This window comes from Oncorhynchus gorbuscha, linkage group LG07 (assembly GCF_021184085.1).
Source record: "Oncorhynchus gorbuscha isolate QuinsamMale2020 ecotype Even-year linkage group LG07, OgorEven_v1.0, whole genome shotgun sequence".
NCBI lineage: Eukaryota > Metazoa > Chordata > Actinopteri > Salmoniformes > Salmonidae > Oncorhynchus > Oncorhynchus gorbuscha.
In genome coordinates this window covers 76,150,369-76,169,279 of record NC_060179.1, presented here as the reverse complement: position 1 = coordinate 76,169,279, position 18,911 = coordinate 76,150,369, and the positions used below count along the sequence as shown (strand labels likewise).

The following is an 18,911-nucleotide window of genomic DNA, read 5'->3' as shown; positions in this document are numbered from 1 at the left end:
ATAACATTAGATTAAATCCATCCACCAGATGACTAGTACTAAATGGTTATGTCTAGGTTCTAGGTGATTAGACCTCATGTTAAATCTCCAGGCATCATTCTTATTTACTTTGATGAAAGACCAATGGACTGTTTAAGACAAAGGGAAAAATCCCTTGGCTGGGTAAAGACTTCTTCACTCCCAAAGCAGTTTTGTAAAGATCAAACGAAGGTGTATTACCCTGTCTGTGTTCAACATCCATGCATTATTTAAAAATACTTTTACATAGTTTGACAGCACTGAGGTAGCCACTCTGAAGCCTTCAGAAACCATCACTCATTCTGACACGTCAGGCCTCAATGCAATGTAACAATTTTTTTACAGAGTCATTTTTTTCGCACAAGGGATGGCAAATTGAATAAATGGGGAAACATGTGGAAACAAACTGGAATAATAACCAGCACAGGGGCTGGAACGGCAACATTATCGACTAAAATGAATTGAGAGAAGAAAAGCAACAGAAAATACAGGGAGAGGGAGAGAAAAGAGGAGAGAAGAAATGGAGAGTAATCATTGCCACTGGGCTTTGTGAGCTATATATCATGTTTGGTCATTGGTGGAAATGTCGGTTTGAGGCACCGGACATGGCGGTTATTCAGCCAAATTCATTATCGGATCTTTGACCTCTATTATGAAGGACTTGCAAAAGGATCCCTGCAGGTATACAGTCTAATGAGGGCTAACTTGTAAAAGTCTGACTGCCTCACACTCTTTGACCTACATTGGATCCAAAGCAACTGCCTCAGAGGACAGAGGCTGGTGTCTAAGCTTTGACACCCATACAAGAGAAAAAAGGCTATGGCGCTGTCCCACTTTTTGAATGTCCTGTAATTCAAATGTTTCATTTGGTGTCTGTTATGAAACATACGAATGATGATGCATTAGTAGAAATAGACATGCCCAGAGCACATGGGTGTTAAAGCCTTTTCACAAACTAAAACATATTGTTATGCACTACAAACCTGTGTAGCGGATTCTGAATCCTCTTTTACTGGTTGCATGATCAGTGGACCATCTCAGGTAAAGGTGGTTGGTCTTGCTTGTAAAGTTTAACTGTGTGGAGTGATTTCCACTAAGGGCCACCAGCAAAGGGCTCTGGCCAGATGGTCCTAACAGAGCAAAAGTAACACTCACATATGACAGTGCTTGTTGTAAGGCATTTGAACATTAAATAATCTCTGACATGGCATAAACATTTTAAAACAAACAAAATAAAACATGCATATGACTTAGTTGGCTGTTGGAAGAGGAAATTACCGTCAAAGAGCTCAAGTTCGTCGAACTGCTTCTCACTCTGAAACATCTCCACAAAGATGGAGATAGTGTACGCAGGTTGAACCCTGATGACCCAGGAGCAGGTCTGAGAGTTGGGGTAGTTTTTAGGGAAACCTGGACTAAGGATAACTCCTGATGAGGAGGAGCGTTCTTCATTTGCAGGACACTGGGCTAAACGCACAACACACACATGCAGACAAATGAGAAATAGTTAGTTACTGCTACAGTACACATCTTTATCACCTCAACTGTACTTCTCTTGAACTTCTCCAGGTTGCTAAATCCAAATGAGCTCAGGGTTAGTGATCTATGGCAAGAAATAATGTGAAGGCATTTTCCACTTCTACCCTGTGGGCAAATGATAATGAAAACAAACCGAATGGACCATAGCTGCATTACGGAATTACAACATTTAAGGAAACTCTGCTTCGCTTATCTCCATATCTCTCTAGAAAATGTACTTTGTGCTCTGCTAATGGAACCATACTGCTGCCTTCCATCTGTGTCATCACATTGGCACTATAATTAGAAATGATATGCACACCATTCATAAGCCATTCAATCTGTGACTCACGTTCAGTCAGAGCTTCGATTTCAAATAGTCACAGAGACTCTAGCTACACTCTAGCTGCACTTTGTTTTTTAACAGGCTGATGCACACCTTGGAACAATGTCTAGTAATAGTGTCGTATAAAGGAGTCATCAGAAGGATACAAAGAAACAAGGGTAGAACGTCAGATATAAACAAAAACAGGCAGGTAAACTGATACGCTTGTAAAAGCAGATAACTGGAAGTATCTGAGCTGAAAGTTCACATCCTGTTATAAATGGAATAATAAATAAAATAATCAGAAAAAGGTCAGAACATTCCCTTACCTTCACAAGTTGGTGGAGGACTCTCAAACTGGAGATGAGAGTTGAGCTTACAGGTAAGCTCACTGTTGCCTACCAGGGTAAATCCAGGGAAGCAGCGATACTTCACAACATCTCCTGGACAAAATAATGATTTCATACGTCTTATAGCAGATGTGATATCATCAACGTCTGATGGAAACCTACATTGGATATTATGTTTATGTGTCTCGAGACAGTGCCAGCAGCTATATTACATAACAGCCTGCTATATACTCCTAACATGGTTGTCCAAGATCATTTCAAATAAAGGTTCACACTCCAGCATGCTATACCTCTTTGATTCAAAGTCACATAGGAACATGTTTAAACTGAATCATGTAGCGGGTCACTATCTGACGTCCCACTGCAACTCTGTGTTGAATTATATAACCCAGTGTTGACCATCTCTCTGGTACAAACTTACCTATTTCATAATCTTGATCTTCATATACTATTTCAGCTTCTTCCACTGTTGGTGGAGGTGGGCATTTCTTTAGACGATAGGCTGGAGGAGAGAAAGAATTAAGTAATTTGCCAAAATCACATAATCCACAGTATACTATACTTATGGATACGTATTCTATTACTTCATCTATCTGACAAACATAAAAAACAAAGAAATCACACAAGATAAAGGGATGGGCAAATACAGTTGAAGTTTAAATCCAGTTTTTCACAATTCCTGATATTTAATCCTAGTAAAAATTCCCTGTTTTAGGTCAGTTAGGATCACCACTTTATTTTAAGAATGTGAAATGTCAGAATAATAGTAGAGAGAATTATTTATTTCAGCTTTTATTTCTTTCATCACATTCCCAGTTGATCAAAAATGTACATACACTCAAGTGTCATTGCCTTTAAATAGTTTAACTTGGGTCAAATGTTTCAGGTAGCCTTCCACAAGCTTCCCACAATAAGTTGGGTGAATTTTGGCCCATTCCCCCTGACAGAGCTGGTGTAACTGAGTCATGTTTGTAGGCCTCCTTGCTCGCACACGCCTTTTCAGTCCTGCCCACAAATTTCTGTAGAATTGAGGTCAGGGCTTTGTGATGGCCACTCCAATACCTTGACTTTGTTGTCCTTAAGCCATTTTGCCACAACTGTGGAAGTATGCTTGGGGTCATTGTCCATTTGGAAGGCCCACTTGAGACCAAGCTTTAACTTCCTGACTGATGTCTTGAGATGTTGCTTCAATATGTCCACATCATTTTCCTGCCTCATGATGCCATCTATTTTGTGAAGTGCACTGGTCCCTCCTGCAGCAAAGCACCCCCAAAACGTCATGCTGCCACCTCCGTGCTTCATGGTTGGGATGGTTTTCTTCGGCTTGCAAGCCTCCCCCCTTTTTCCTCCAAATGATGGTCATTATGGCCAAACAGTTCTATTTTTGTTTCACCAGACCAGAGGACATTTCTCCAAAAAGTACAATCTTTGTCCCCATGTGCAGTTGCAAACCGTAGTCTGGCTTTTTTATGGCGGGTTTGGAGCAGTGGCTTTGTCCTTGCCTTTCAGGTTATGTCGATATAGGACTTGTTTTACTGTGGACATAGATATTTTTGTGCCTGTTTCCTCCAGCATCTTCACAAGTCCTAGTGTTGTTCTGGGATTGATTTGCACTTTTTACATCAAAGTATGTTCATCTCTAGGAGACAGAACGCGTCTCCTTCCTGAGCGGTATGACAGCTGTGTGGTCCCATGGTGTTTATACTTGCGTACTATTGTTTGTACGAATGCAAGTGGTGCATTCAAGCATTTGGAAATTCCAAGGATGAACCAGACTTGTGAAGGTCTACAATTGTGGAGGTCTTGGGTGATTTATTTTGAAAGGCACAGTCAACTTAGTGTATGGAAACTTCTGACCCACTGGAATTGTGAGCAGTGAATTATAAGTGAAATAATCTGTCTGTAAACAATTGTTGGAAAATGTACTTGTGTCATAAACAAAGTAGATGTCCTAACCGACTTGCCAAAACTATAGTTTGTTTACAAGACATTTGTGGGGAGTTTTAATGACTCCAACCTAAGTGTATGTAAACTCCTGACTTCCACTGTACATATAAATACAATTTGTTAGAGGACAATTGACCACCTTCACCCGGTCACAAGGTAAAAACATGAGATAACTTTATTTCTGAAATGTTTTCGAAACAGGGAATCAGCAAGCTTTAGCAGTAACAATATGCATTATAGCTACAACATTTTTTTTATTTGGAAGAGAAACTGACCATGGAAATTGAGGACAAAGAATCCACTTGTGGAGAAGTCACTGTGAAACTTGATAAGGACCTGATTGAAAGAACTGTAGGCTGACTCTAACGCTGTATTACCACTGAAAATCCCAAGCTGCGGGTAGCTCTGCTCAGGGCCATCCCTGGAAGAGGCCAGAAGACATTGAAAGAGCATTACATTTATAACACACACATTAAATATTGTAATAATGTCCAGAATTTCAGTGTGGCATGGTTGAATTGATTTGCTCTCAAATCTATAGCAAGATTTGTGCTGACGTTCATATAAAAACCATTACATTACAGACAGTGTTGAATGAAAACAGCAAAAAATGATGACTTTACAGACTACTGGCCTCCTTTAATGGCTTCTGAAGATGAATTATCCATGTAACTCACAGAGGGCTGTATTGTGGCAGAAAGTGTGTATTTTACCCATTGAAATGCATAGTTTTAATCCACTCTCGGGTGCTGCAGATTAAACCATGGCATGCACTTATTATATTGTGACATTCAAGTTCATCTTCACTACTAAAAGGAATAAAAAGGCACTATGTTGATTTGTTTCCTGTCTTGCTGTATTTACAGTATAACTCTGGGTTTTCCTGTGCAGGTTAGCGTTTTCGTCATGAATTTTGTTCTGGAGGCAGCTCCGCAGAGTGTCCACGAGGAAAAAACGGGCTGAATCAACATTGTTTCTGCGTCGTTTCAATCTCCCCAAATTATTTGATGACGATGAATCAATGTGGAAAACTAATTGGATTTGCACATTAAATTCATGTTCATTGACAATTCAACTAAATATAAAACAAAACTAGACGTTGAACTGATGTCTGTGCCCAGTGGGTGGTCACTAGCTGGCACAACCACAAAGTCATAAAATCTGATTTTTAAACCTAAACCTAACCTTGACCCCAATATTAACCACACTGAGTGTTAACCCTAACCTTAAATTAAGACCAAAAAGCTATTTTTCTTGAATTTTTACAATACAGACAATTTTGACTGCCCCATCTAGCAGAAATCGCTCAGCTCTGCCTTCAGGACAAGACTCATTCCAATAAACGTCAACCTGCTCGTCCTGTGCTCTGAAGTACATGGTAGTTATTCACAGTAAAAGACACATCAGCCAATTATGAACTGATGGGGCTTGTGAGAAACCATTAATCCCTTACCATACAGCAATGTAATCTGTGACAGGCTCCGTCTGAAGCAGGGTGAAGTTGATGTAAATACCATGTCCATGTGGCACGGTGATAAGCCAGGTGCAGTCCTGTGAGTTAGGGTACTCATTTGGGTACTGGGGCGAGAATATGGTGCCATTCTGAGCTGTCATATTGTAGCCACATGGAGCTGCAGTAGAAGACAAGTAGAAGACAAGACGGAGCGGTATCAAGCTACCATGTAGCTCAGTTGGTAGAGTGTGGTGCATGAAACGCCAGGGTTGTGGGTTCGATTCCCACGGGGGACCAGAACAGGGGGGAAAAGTATTAAATGTATCCACTCAGTACTGTAAGTTGCTCTGAATAAAACTGTCTGCTAAACGTAGAGCACATAGTAGAAATTGATGTAAAGTAGATTGAAGTTATTTGTCTGCTAACAATTTAAGAACATTTCTTCACCAATTGAACCTTCATTTCAAATATCTGTACACTGTATTACTTGTAGATTAAATATTATGAGCAGCAATCACAAGAGCAGTTTTGACAACAGTGCAAACCCCATACTGTGTTATACTATCATGGTAAGTGTCTCTTTCACTGGTATCTAGGATTAGTTAATCCTGCACAACTTTGAACCCAAAAGGGATGCAGTGATAACTTCAACAAGAACCCAATTTACCAAATACACCTCCAAAACACAATACCATGATGCTGAAAGGTGTCGTTGAATGAGGGACAGCTCTAACAAATCTTTGCAGGTATTGATTGAGTAAGCCTTTGCCAGCTCGTACACTGCTCAATGCAGAAGAAATTTAGCACATGTCCCAGTAGTGTGGGTCTCAACTGGAGCAGTTTTCAAAGGCAGTAATATGAGAGGCAGTTTTGGGAAACGCTGCCTTTTTTCATACAGTATAACAGAACTTCACAACAGTATTACGAGGGTTCTATAATAACATCTAGTATAGGGCTGATAAAAACGTCCTAACAAATACATTCTAAAATAGTTTGATAAATGAAGCAAAGAAGCCATTGATGCTTTTGGTAAAATATATGTTATGTATAATATTAACCCATGCTCACCCTCACAATGGGGAAAGGGATGATTCCATTTTCTGTTGATTCCATGTTGGCATGTGAGCACAGGATGTCCAATCAGAACGTATCCAGGAAAGCACTCAAAAGTTATTGACTGGCCAGCATTGTAGTCATTATTAATAATATATCCGTTAGGGAATGGAGTAGGGTCTTGGCAATTCTGCAATTCATATGCTAAAACGCAAGAGAGAAAGTCAGACAAAAAACTGTTACAAGCTTATGCAATAAAAATACATATTTCTTATAACAGGAATGCACATACATCACAACAAAATAAAACATATTTCAACAAGAAATGTTCAAACAAATTATGTGGACTGTCGTCAACAGCCCACAGGTGACCCATCCCACTTAACCTTTTGAGACAGTACTGGAACACACATGACACCTGTCAGACACATTTTCACGAAATGTCACTATGACATGTCTATTTCAAGCATAATTCCAACAACAACGACTGGATGCCAGGAAACCAATAAACTTTTCTGTTCCAACCTAAAAAATACAGCAACGTTACAGCAACGTTACTCCAAAAATCTATTGAAACTTGACAGTGCTGGAAATTGACGATCAAGTTCACATTCTTTTTGCGTACAATGAGAGAGCAATTGTTAAATGAGATGTGGTGTTTTTTTTGGTAAGAGGAGAAGAGGAAAAGCCAGGATATGAACCCTCTGGCCTATATGTGGAAGAAGATGACACACAGGGTTATCTCTTGAAAAGTGGAAGCCATGCACTCAACAGCTACAGTTGCCATTGACCGTAACAAGAACCCCAGGTCCAGTGGAAGCAAAATAGCCCCATAACATCAAAGTGCACTCAACATCTAAATGCCGCTCTCCATTGATTCTGAATGCTTTGTCCAGGCGGGAGAAGCAACATAACAGAGTAACCTCTCAATGATCCGGAGAGGGCAGATTCTCAGATAATTTAACTGACAGGTACTTAAGTCCTTGAAGCTGACATTCCATCTATTTTGCATTTAACCTTGAATCATCCTAAAAAGAAAGCTAAACCATATCAACAGATGACAGATAAAAACACTATCAATAAGGATTTCACATCAGACATTCCCATAGATTCTTTCCCAGATTTGACACAAATGCCCCAAAACAACATCCAAGCCTAGCGCCAACAAATTGTCAATTGAAACCAATACAAACCAAGCTCTTTTAGGTGAGGGGAAACCATGCTAGACATGGTGGATGAAAATGAAGTACACCTCACCTTGGTAGGCTAGTTTGAATCCCTGCCTGTTTTCAGAGTGGTCACTGTAGAAGTGAATCACGGTCTCATGTGTTGTACTCAGCAGGTTGGGCGGCAGCTGACTTCCGCTAAACTGTCCAATCAGAGAGCTGCTGTGCTGCGGCCCATTCCGCACCTCTAAAAAATCATGGTTGTCTTCAGAGGAGAAGTTGAAGAACTGAATATGAGCCCCTGTAAAACATAGAAACATTATATGAAATACACTGTATGTATGCTTGACACCCCGGCCATCCTACAATCTAAGATAGATGCCCTCAATCTCACACAAATTATCATGGAACCTACCAGGTACGACCCTAAACCTGTAAACACGGGCACCCTCATAGGTATCATCCTGACCAACCTGCCTTCTAAATACACCTCTGCTGTCTTCAACCAGGATCTCAGCGATCATTGCCTCATTGCCTGCATCCGTAATGGGTCCGCAGTCAAACGACTACCCCTCATCACTGTCAAATGCTCCCTAAAACACTTCAGCGAGCAGGCCTTTCTAATTGAACTGGCCCAGGTATCCTGGAAGGATATTGACCTCATTCCGTCAGTAGAAGATGCCTGGTTATTCTTTAAAAGTGACATCCTCACCATCTTGAATAAGCATGCCCCATTAAAACAATGTAGAACTAAGAACTGATATAGCCCTTGGTTCACTCCAGACCTGACTGCCCTTGACCAGCACAAAAACATCCTGTGGCGTACTGCATTAGCATTGAATAACCCCCATGATATTAAACTTTTCAGGGAAGTTAGGAACCAACATATACAGGCAGTTAGGAAAGCAAAGGCTAGCTTTTTCAAACAGAAATGTGCATCCTGTAGCATAAATTCCTAAAAGGAGAATAAGAGCACCTCCTCCCAGCTGCCCACTGCACTGAGGCTAGGAAACACTGTCACCACCGATAAATCGACGATAATCGAGAATTTCAATAAGCATTTTTCTACAGCTGGCCATGCTTTCCACCTGGCTACCTCTACCCCGGTCAACAGCTATGCACCCCCCACAGCAACTTGCCAAAGCCTCCGTCATTTCCCCTTCACCCAAATCCAGATAGCTGATGTTCTGAAAGAGCTGCAAAATCTGGACCCCTACAAATCAGCTGAGCTAGACAATCTGGACCCTCTCTTTCTAAAATGATCCGCCGCAATTTTTGCAACACTTATTACTAACCTGTTCAACCTCTCTTTCATATCGTCTGAGATCCGTAAAGATTGGAAAGCTGCCGCAGTCATCCCCCTCTTCAAAGGAAGAGAAACCCTAGACCACATATGTCAGAGTCAAGGCCCGCGGGCCACATCCGGCCCGCGAGAAGGTTTTTTACGGCCCCTGGGATGATCTTGATTTGTTATTAGAACCGGCCCGCAGACCGCAGCAAGCCGGCAGCCCGCAGATCTTTTACACGCACCAATACTACATTTCCCACAATGCAACGGTGACGCACCGAGCAGTAGGCTGCTTCATTTCAATATTTATTGGCACAGCAGTTGTCAGCATCACAGTAAAATTAACTTTCAGATACCCATCAAAAATGGCAAAACGGAAGGTGGACACTGAGAACCGGGGGTTTCAAACAAGGTGGGAGTCGGAGTATTTGTTCACGGAGGTAGCTGGAAAACCTGTGTGTCTTCTGTGTGGAGAAAGTGTGGCGGTACTGAAAGAGTATAATCTGAGACGACATTATGAAACGAAACACGCGGACAAAAACAAGAATATGGACATGGAACAAAGGCTACAAAAGGCAGAGGAATTAAAACGAGGCCTCAAATCTCGACAGGCTCTGTTCAAAAAAGCCAAATCACAAGGCCAGGCTGCTGTCAAGGCCAGTTTTATTTTGGCAGAAGAGATCGCTAAATCAGCCCGGCCATTTACGGAGGGGGATTTCATCAAAAACTGCATGATTAAAGTTTGTGACGAAGTTTGCCCAGAAAAAAGGCAACTCTTTTTAAATGTGAGTCTGAGCAGAAACACCATTGCCGAGAGAGTAGACCAGTTGTCCATCAATCTAAAAGAGCAGCTTGTGAAAAAGGGAAAAGATTTCATTGCATATTCCTTGGCTGTGGATGAGAGCACCGACATTTCTGACATTGCCCAGTTGTCAATTTTCATCCACGGAGTGGACTCCAGCCTAAGCGTGACAGAGGAGTTTTTGGCTTTACGTCCTATGCATGGCACAACTACGGGGCATGATTTGTATGAAGAGGTGTCAAGATGTGTAAATGAGATGGAGCTGCCTTGGGAAAAACTCGTGGGTTTGACAACCGACGGAGCACCTGCGATGTGTGGACACAGGAGCGGACTGGTGGCAAAGATACGGGAAAAGATGCAAGAGGAAAACGCGACAGGTGAGCTGACAGCTTATCATTGTATCATACACCAGGAAGCGTTGTGCGGTAAAGCCTTGAAAATGGAGCATGTAATGAGCATCATCACTCGCACAGTTAACTTTATCAGAGCCAAAGGTTTGAATCACCGCCAGTTCAAGGCATTTCTGACGGAGTTAGAAACGGAGCATGGTGATTTGCCTTATCACACAGAGGTGCGATGGCTAAGCCAGGGAAAGGTGCTTCAAAGATGTTTCGAGCTTCGTGAGGAGATTTGTCTGTTCTTGGACAGCAAAGGGAAAGACACAACACAACTCCGAGACGAAATGTTTCTGTGTGAAATGGCTTTTCTGTGTGACATTACGAGTCATCTGAATGCAATGAACTTGCAGCTGCAGGGTCGGGATCGTGTCATCTCTGATATGTACAGTACAGTGAAGGCATTTAAAACCAAACTGACTCTGTGGGAGACGCAGATGCGGAAAGAAAATTTGAGCCACTTTCCCAGCTGCCAGACCATGAAAGAGAAGCTCTCTACCAGTGCGTTCCCGAGCGCACAGTTGGCTGATAAAATAGGTATGCTTGCCGCTGACTTTCGACGCCGATTTGCTGACTTTGAAGCACAAAAAAGCAGGTTGGAACTGCTCGGTAACCCATTTGCTGTTGACGTGGAAAGCTCACCACCAAACCTCCAAATGGAGTTGATTGACCTCCAATGCAATGATGCACTGAGGGCAAAATATGCGGCAGTGGGTGCTGCGGAGTTCGCCCGTTTCCTCCCGACACAATGCCCCAGCTGCGCATCCAGGCTGCTCAAACGTTGTCTATGTTTGGCAGCACATACCTGTGTGAACAACTGTTTTCTTTGATGAACTTGAACAAAACATCACACAGAAGTCGACTTACTGCTGAACACCTCCACTCAATTCTGAGGATTTCCTCAGCTCAGAGCCTTACCCCGAACATTGATGAACTTGTGGAAAAGATGGGACACCACCAAGTATCACCCTCAACCTCAAACAAGTGAACATTACTGTGCAATCACATATTTAGAGTTTTTACTCAGTTCAAGTTTAAAAGTTAAAGTTTAACATTTGTTTTCACTGCATGTTACTTCTCCTTAAACAAAGTGTTGTTTTTGATTAATAGATTTTTGCACTTTATTTTATTGTATTTCAATCCAATTATATTTTAAAAATATTTCAGTTGAGTGGATGATAGAAAATTGCTATTATTGTTTTTTTCTTTGAAGTAAATTTAGCCCACTTTTGCTAAAATAGAAAATATAGGCTACTGATGGTGCCTTGAATACCGGTTTCTTTCATTTAATGTTCATGTTATGGGGATTTTTATATAAAGGAAATTTGTCTTTTGTGTCTGTTGAAAATTAAAGATTACTGACAGAGCCATAAGAAAATATTGCTTTATTTATCTGATCATATTGGAATATATTTGTTAGGTTTTCAGTAGGTTCAATTAGGTTCACTAGACTATATGCGTCATTTAAAATGTTTTCAATGAACATTCGAACAGTCCGGCCCTCGGCTTGTAGCTAAAATTTTTATTTGGCCCTCCGTCCATTTGACTTTGACACCCCTGCCCTAGACCCATACTGTTACAGACATATATCTATCCTACCCTGCCTTTCTAATGTCTTCGAAAGCCAAGTTAACAAACAGATCACCGATGATTTCGATGCCCACCGTACCTTCTCTGCTATGCAATCTGGATTCCCATGGGTGCACCTCAGACACGCTCAAGGTCCTAAACAATATCATAACCACCACCGATAAAAGACAATACTGTGCAGCCGTATTCATCGACCTGGCCAAGGCTTTCGACTCTGTCAAACACCGCATTCTTATCGGCAGACTCAACAGCCTTGGTTTCTCAAATGACTGCCTCGCCTGGATCACCAACTACTTCTCAGACAGAGTTCTGTGTGTCAAATCGGAGGGCCTGTTGTTCGGACCTCTGGCAGTCTCTATGGGGGTGCCACAGGGTTCAATTCTCGCATCATTCTGTATACTTCTGGCCCTTCTTTGGACACTGTGTTAACAAACCTCCAGATGAGCTTCAATGCCATACAACTCTCCTTCCGTGGCCTCCAACTGCTCTTAAATACAAGTAAAACTAAATGCATGTTCCTCAACTTATCGCTGCCGGCACCTGCCCGCCCTTCTAGACTGTAAACTCTCCTTTCAGACTCACATCAAGCATCTCCAATCCAAAATTAATTCTAGAATTGGCATCCTATTTTGCAACAAAGCATCATTCACTCATGCAGCCAAACATACCCTCGTAAAACTGACTATCCTACCGATCCTTGACTTCACCGATGTCATTCACAGAATAGCCTCCAACACTCTCCTCAGCAAATTGGATGCAGTCTATCACAGTGCCATCCGTTTTATCACCAAAGCCCCATCCACTACCCACCACTGCGACCTGTATGCTCTCATTGGCTGGCCCTCACTTCATATTTTTGTCGCCAAACCAACTGGCTCCAGGTCATCTATAAGTCTTTGCTTGGTAAATCCCCGCCTTATCTCAGCTCACTGGTCACCATAGCAGCACGTGCTCCAGCAGGTATATTTCACTGGTCGCCCCCCAAAGCCAACTCCTCCATTGGCCACCTTTCCTTCCAGTTTTCTGCTGCCAACGACTGGAACGAATTGCAAAAATCACTCAAGCTGGAGACTCATATCTCCCTCACTAACTTTAAGCATCAGCTGTCAGAGCAGCTTACAGAGCATTGCACCTGTACATAGCCCATCTGTAAATAGCCCATCCAACTGCCTCATCCCCATATTGTATTTTTTTATTCTCCTTTGCACCCCAGTATCTCTATTTGCACATTCATCTTCTGCACATCTATCACTCCAGTGTTTAATTGCTAAATTGTAATTATTTCGCCACAATGGCCTATTTATTGCCTTACCTCCCTAATCTTACTTCATTTTCACACACTGCATATAGACTTTCTATTGTGTTATTGACTGTGTGTCTGTTTATTCCATGTGTAACTCTGTGTTGTTTGTGTCGCACTGCTTTGCTCTATCTTGGCCAGGTCGCAGTTGTAAATGAGAAATTGTTCTCAACTGGCCTACCTGGTTAAATAAAGGTGAAATTTAAAAATAATAATAATTGATTCCTTCTTGACAGATTCTACAGTACCAGTTACTGTATGTTTAGACAGATCTGTTCACTATAGATTACCTAAAGTGTTAACTATTGACAGTGATGTTGTGAAATGTGTTGTAATCATGTAATGCATTTAGCAGACATTACCTTGGCTCATTTAATGTGCTTTTGACCTACTATACCAACCTTTATTTGTCAAGCTACATCATGTTTGCATGTTGAGAAAAACTATTCAACTAATATGTTATGATGGTAGAAATTATTCAGCAATCAAATACTGAGTTCAGCTCATGTTTTTCCAGGGGAGACACAGAAATGGGAAATGAATACAATACAATCAATTTTTTTCTGTTATGTTATGTTCGGTTATTCCAAGTGTAGCAAAGGTCTGATGCTGGAAGAAAGCATTTGCCACTTGGTGATGCTTAGGAGAATCCTTTGAACGATAATCTTGTTGTTATGCAGCCATGTACCTCTTTCTCACAATGCTTTATCCTAACCATTCTGTCTGTCCTAAAAGCTGCCATCAGCGTCTGCAAAGCCTCTTGTGTATTTAAAAAAATAAATATATATATTTTTTTAAATATTGGGCCCTGTAAACAACACAATCTAATGCATTGTTGGTACACACACAGCACAAAATGATCATTCTTGTTCTTACTTGTGAAGTTCTTGCTTGATAGGGCAGAAAATTGCTTTTGGATACAGTATACAATATTTTTCTTGGGTTAGGTAGAGAGAATTCTTTGTGCTCAGACAAAAGCCTGACTAGCTTTATAAATCACACACAATTACCTTGTTAACATCTAGAGTGTTTACTTTGTTCTGGAGTCATTTGAACTGTGAAGCACCGCAAATATGTGGGCTGCAACCCACAGCTCTCTTGTAAATTGCTAAACTGACTGCAAATGTCTCAAAATGTAGATAGAGAAAGATGATAATTAAAGGGGATCCATTTCCAAAAGGAAGATGGCACCGAACAACAACAACATTTGGTTAGTTCCAGGGAGAGATGTAAATCATCGATTAATGTTCTGCATTCAAATCAAATCAAATTGTATTGGTCAGTATGGTTAGCTTTGTTAAAATCCCCAGCTAGAATATATGCAGCCTCTGGTTTCCAGTTACACGGTTGGGACCATAATCGAAGAGAATTCTCTTGGAAGATAATACGGTCGGCATTTGATTGTAAGGAATTCTAGGTCGGGTAAGCAAAATAATTTAGGAAGTATGGTATGGTTTTGGTATTATGTAATGTTCCATGTTTTGTGTGGAGCCCAGGAAGAGTAGCTGCTGCTTTTGCAACAGCTAATGGAGATTATTACAAAAATGATATAAAAATAAACCTATTATCTCTGGCATTACTAAAATGAACCATGGCTTCTTATCATTATCGTTATCGTAGCAGGTTCCTCACCATATCCAACTGGTAAAAGAATCCTCCATGTACAATCCATGTTACCAGGGTAGTTGCCAGGGAATCCAGGACTTAAAATAACATTGGCCAAGTCAACAGCTGTTCCACCGCACTTTGCTGGAAAATAAAAATGCACATAATGTGTGGCACACGTTGAAAAAATATTGCAGACAATGAATAACACTGAAACAGTAAACCATTGCCTTGAATGCGACCACTTCCAAGTAAAAGTTCTTACCAATGCAGAGAGGGGGAGGGTAGTTCCAGCGCCGCACGGTCCCTGGCATACAGGATATATGAGAGTGGCCCTGGAAAATAGAAAGGTAGGATGTTTCTCTCTATAATGTAAAGGTAGGGGGTTTGTCTCTCAGATGTAAAGGTAGGGGGTTTCTCTTTATAATGTGAAGGTATGGAGTTTCTCTCTATAATGTAAAGGTAGGGGATTTCTCTCTATAATGTGAAGGTAGGGGGTTTGTCTCTCAGATGTAAAGGTAGGGGGTTTCTCTTTATAATGTGAAGGTATGGAGTTTCTCTCTATAATGTAAAGGTAGGGGATTTCTCTCTATAATGTAAAGGTAGGGGGTTTCTCTCTATAATGTGAAGGTAGGGGGTTTCTCTCTATAATGTAACGGTAGGGTGTTTCTCTCTCAGATGTAAAGGTAGGGGTTTCTCTCTATAATGTGAAGCTAGGGGTTTCTCGCTATAATGTAAAGGTAGGGGTTTCTCTCTATAATATGAGGGTAGGGGTTTCTCTCTATAATGTAAAGGTAGGGGTTTCTCTCTCAGATGTGAAGGTAGGGGGTTTTCTCTCTCAGATGTAAAGGTAGGGGGTTTCTCTCTATAATGTGAAGGTAGGGGGTCTCTCTCTATAATGTAAAGGTAGGGGTTTCTCTCTATAATGTAAAGGTAGGGGTTTCTCTCTCAGATGTGAAGGTATGGAGTTTCTCTCTATGATGTAAAGGTATGGGGTTTCTCTCTCAGATGTGAAGGTCGGGGTTTCTCTCCATAATGTAAAGGTAGGGGTTTCTCTCTATAATGTAAAGGTAAGGGGTTTCTCTCTATAATGTAAAGGTAGGGGTTTCTCTCTCAGATGTGAAGGTAGGGGTTTGTCTCTCATATTAAAGGTAGGGGGTTTCTCTCTATAATGTAAAGGTAGGGGTTTCTCTCTCAGATGTGAAGGTAGGGGTTTCTCTCTCAGATGTAAAGATAGGGGTTTCTCTCTATAATGCGAAGGTAGGGGGTTTATATCTATAATGTAAAGGTAGGGGTTTCTCTCTATAATGAGAAGGTATGGGGTTTCTCTCTATAATGCGAAGGTAGGGGTTTCTCTCTCAGATGTGAGAAGGTAGGGGTTTCTCTCTCAGATGTGAGAAGGTAGGGGTTTCTCTCTATAATGTGAAGGTAGGGGTTTCTCTCTCAGATGTGAGAAGGTAGGGGTTTCTCTCTCAGATGTGAGAAGGTAGGGGGTTTCTCTCTCAGATGTGAGAAAGTCGGGGATTTCTCTCTATAATGTGAAGGTAGGGGGTTTATATCTATAATGTAAAGGTAGGGGTTTCTCTCTATAATGAGAAGGTATGGGGTTTCTCTCTATAATGCGAAGGTAGGGGGTTTCTCTCTCAGATGTGAGAAGGTAGGGGTTTCTCTCTCAGATGTGAGAAGGTAGGGGGTTTCTCTCTATAATGTGAAGGTAGGGGTTTCTCTCTCAGATGTGAGAAGGTAGGGGTTTCTCTCTCAGATGTGAGAAGGTAGGGGTTTCTCTCTCAGATGTGAGAAAGTCGGGGATTTCTCTCTATAATGTGAAGGTAGGGGGTTTATATCTATAATGTAAAGGTAGGGGGTTTCTCTCTATAATGTGAAGGTAGGGGGTTTATATCTATAATGTAAAGGTAGGGGGTTTCTCTCTATAATGTAAAGGTAGGGGGTTTCTCTCTATAATGTAAAGGTATGGAGTTTCTCTCTATAATGTAAAGGTATGGGGTTTCTCTCTATAATGTAAAGGTAGGGGGTTTCTCTCTATAATGTAAAGGTATGGGGTTTCTCTCTATAATGTGAAGGTATGGGGTTTCTCTCTATAATGTAAAGGTAGGGGGTTTCTCTCTCAGATGTGAAGGTCGGGGGTTTCTCTCCATAATGTAAAGGTATGGGGTTTCTCTCTATAATGTAAAGGTAGGGGGTTTCTCTCTATAATGTGAAGGTATGGGGTTTCTCTCTATAATGTAAAGGTAGGGGTTTCTCTCTCAGATGTGAAGGTCGGGGTTTCTCTCCATAATGTAAAGGTATGGGGTTTCTCTCTATAATGTAAAGGTAGGGGGTTTCTCTCTCAGATGTGAAGGTCAGGGGTTTCTCTCCATAATGTAAAGGTATGGGGTTTCTCTCTATAATGTAAAGGTAGGGGGTTTCTCTCTCAGATGTGAAGGTCAGGGGGTTTCTCTCCATAATGTAAAGGTATGGGGTTTCTCTCTATAATGTAAAGGTAGGGGTTTCTCTCTCAGATGTGAGAAAGTTGGGGTTTCTCTCTATAATGTGAAGGTAGGGGGTTTCTCTCTATAATGTGAAGGTAGGGGGTTTATATCTATAATGTGAAGGTAGGGGGTTTCTCTCTATAATGTGAAGGTAGGGGGTTTATATCTATAATGGGAAGGTAGGGGTTTCTCTCTATAATGTGAAGGTAAGGGGTTTCTCTCTCAGATGTGAAGATCGGGGTTTCTCCCCATAATGTAAAGGTAGGGGGTTTCTCTCTCAGATGTGAAGGTAGGGGTTTGTCTCTCATATTAAAGTAGGGGTTTCTCTCTATAATGTAAAGGTAGGGGGTTTCTCTCTCAGATGTGAGAAAGTTGGGGGTTTATATCTATAATGTGAAGGTAGGGGTTTCTCTCTCAGATGTGAGAAAGTTGGGGGTTTATATCTATAATGTGAAGGTAGGGGGTTTCTCTCTATAATGTGAAGGTAGGGGGTTTATATCTATAATGGGAAGGTAGGGGGTTTCTCTCTATAATGTGAAGGTAGGGGGTTTCTCTCTCAGATGTGAAGGTCGGGGGTTTCTCTCCATAATGTAAAGGTAGGGGGTTTCTCTCTATAATGTAAAGGTAGGGGGTTTCTCTCTCAGATGTGAAGGTATGGAGTTTCTCTCTATGATGTAAAGGTATGGGGTTTCTCTCTCAGATGTGAAGATCGGGGGTTTCTCTCCATAATGTAAATGTAGGGGGTTTCTCTCTATAATGCAAAGGTAAGGGGTTTCTCTCTATAATGTAAAGGTAGGGGGTTTCTCTCTCAGATGTGAAGTTAGGGGGTTTCTCTCTTAGATGTAAAGATAGGGGTTTCTCTCTATAATGTAAAGGTAGGGGTTTCTCTCTATAATGCGAAGGTAGGGGTTTCTCTCTATAATGTAAAGGTAGGGGGTTTATATCTATAATGTAAAGGTAGGGGTTTCTCTCTATAATGAGAAGGTATGGGGTTTCTCTCTATAATGCGAAGGTAGGGGTTTCTCTCTCAGATGTAAAGATAGGGGTTTCTCTCTATAATGTAAAGGTAGGGGTTTCTCTCTATAATGAGAAGGTATGGGGTTTCTCTCTATAATGAGAAGGTATGGGGTTTCTCTCTATAATGTAAAGGTAGGGGGTTTCTCTCTCAGATGTGAAGGTAGGGGTGTGTCTCTCATATTAAAGGTAGGGGTTTCTCTCTATAATGAGAAGGTATGGGGTTTCTCTCTATAATGCGAAGGTAGGGGTTTCTCTCTCAGATGTGAGAAGGTAGGGGTTTCTCTCTCAGATGTGAAGGTAGGGGTTTGTCTCTCAGATGTAAAGGTAGGGGTTTCTCTCTATAATGTGAAGGTAGGGGGTCTCTCTCTATAATGTAAAGGTAGGGGGTTTCTCTCTATAATGTAAAGGTAGGGGTTTCTCTCTATAATGTAAAGGTAGGGGTTTCTCTCTCAGATGTGAAGGTATGGAGTTTCTCTCTATGATGTAAAGGTATGGGGTTTCTCTCTCAGATGTGAAGGTCGGGGTTTCTCTCCATAATGTAAAGGTAGGGGTTTCTCTCTATAATGTAAAGGTAAGGGTTTCTCTCTATAATGTA

General features: G+C 41.3%; 1 protein-coding gene across 1 annotated transcript in view; it reads right to left on the bottom strand.

The window, feature by feature from the left end:
- LOC124039049 (CUB and sushi domain-containing protein 1-like) overlaps positions 1 to 18,911 on the bottom strand; it is a 180,886-nt gene that overhangs the window by 32,323 nt on the left and 129,652 nt on the right. Inside the window, exons 37-46 of the mRNA XM_046354929.1 lie at positions 15,076 to 15,145; positions 14,838 to 14,954; positions 7,922 to 8,131; positions 6,680 to 6,868; positions 5,612 to 5,789; positions 4,434 to 4,579; positions 2,633 to 2,713; positions 2,191 to 2,304; positions 1,297 to 1,485; positions 1,002 to 1,148 (exon numbers count right to left, since the gene is read on the bottom strand). Coding sequence (XP_046210885.1) covers positions 1,002 to 1,148; positions 1,297 to 1,485; positions 2,191 to 2,304; positions 2,633 to 2,713; positions 4,434 to 4,579; positions 5,612 to 5,789; positions 6,680 to 6,868; positions 7,922 to 8,131; positions 14,838 to 14,954; positions 15,076 to 15,145 — 1,441 coding nt within the window. The remainder of the gene's footprint in view (positions 1 to 1,001; positions 1,149 to 1,296; positions 1,486 to 2,190; positions 2,305 to 2,632; positions 2,714 to 4,433; positions 4,580 to 5,611; positions 5,790 to 6,679; positions 6,869 to 7,921; positions 8,132 to 14,837; positions 14,955 to 15,075; positions 15,146 to 18,911) is intronic.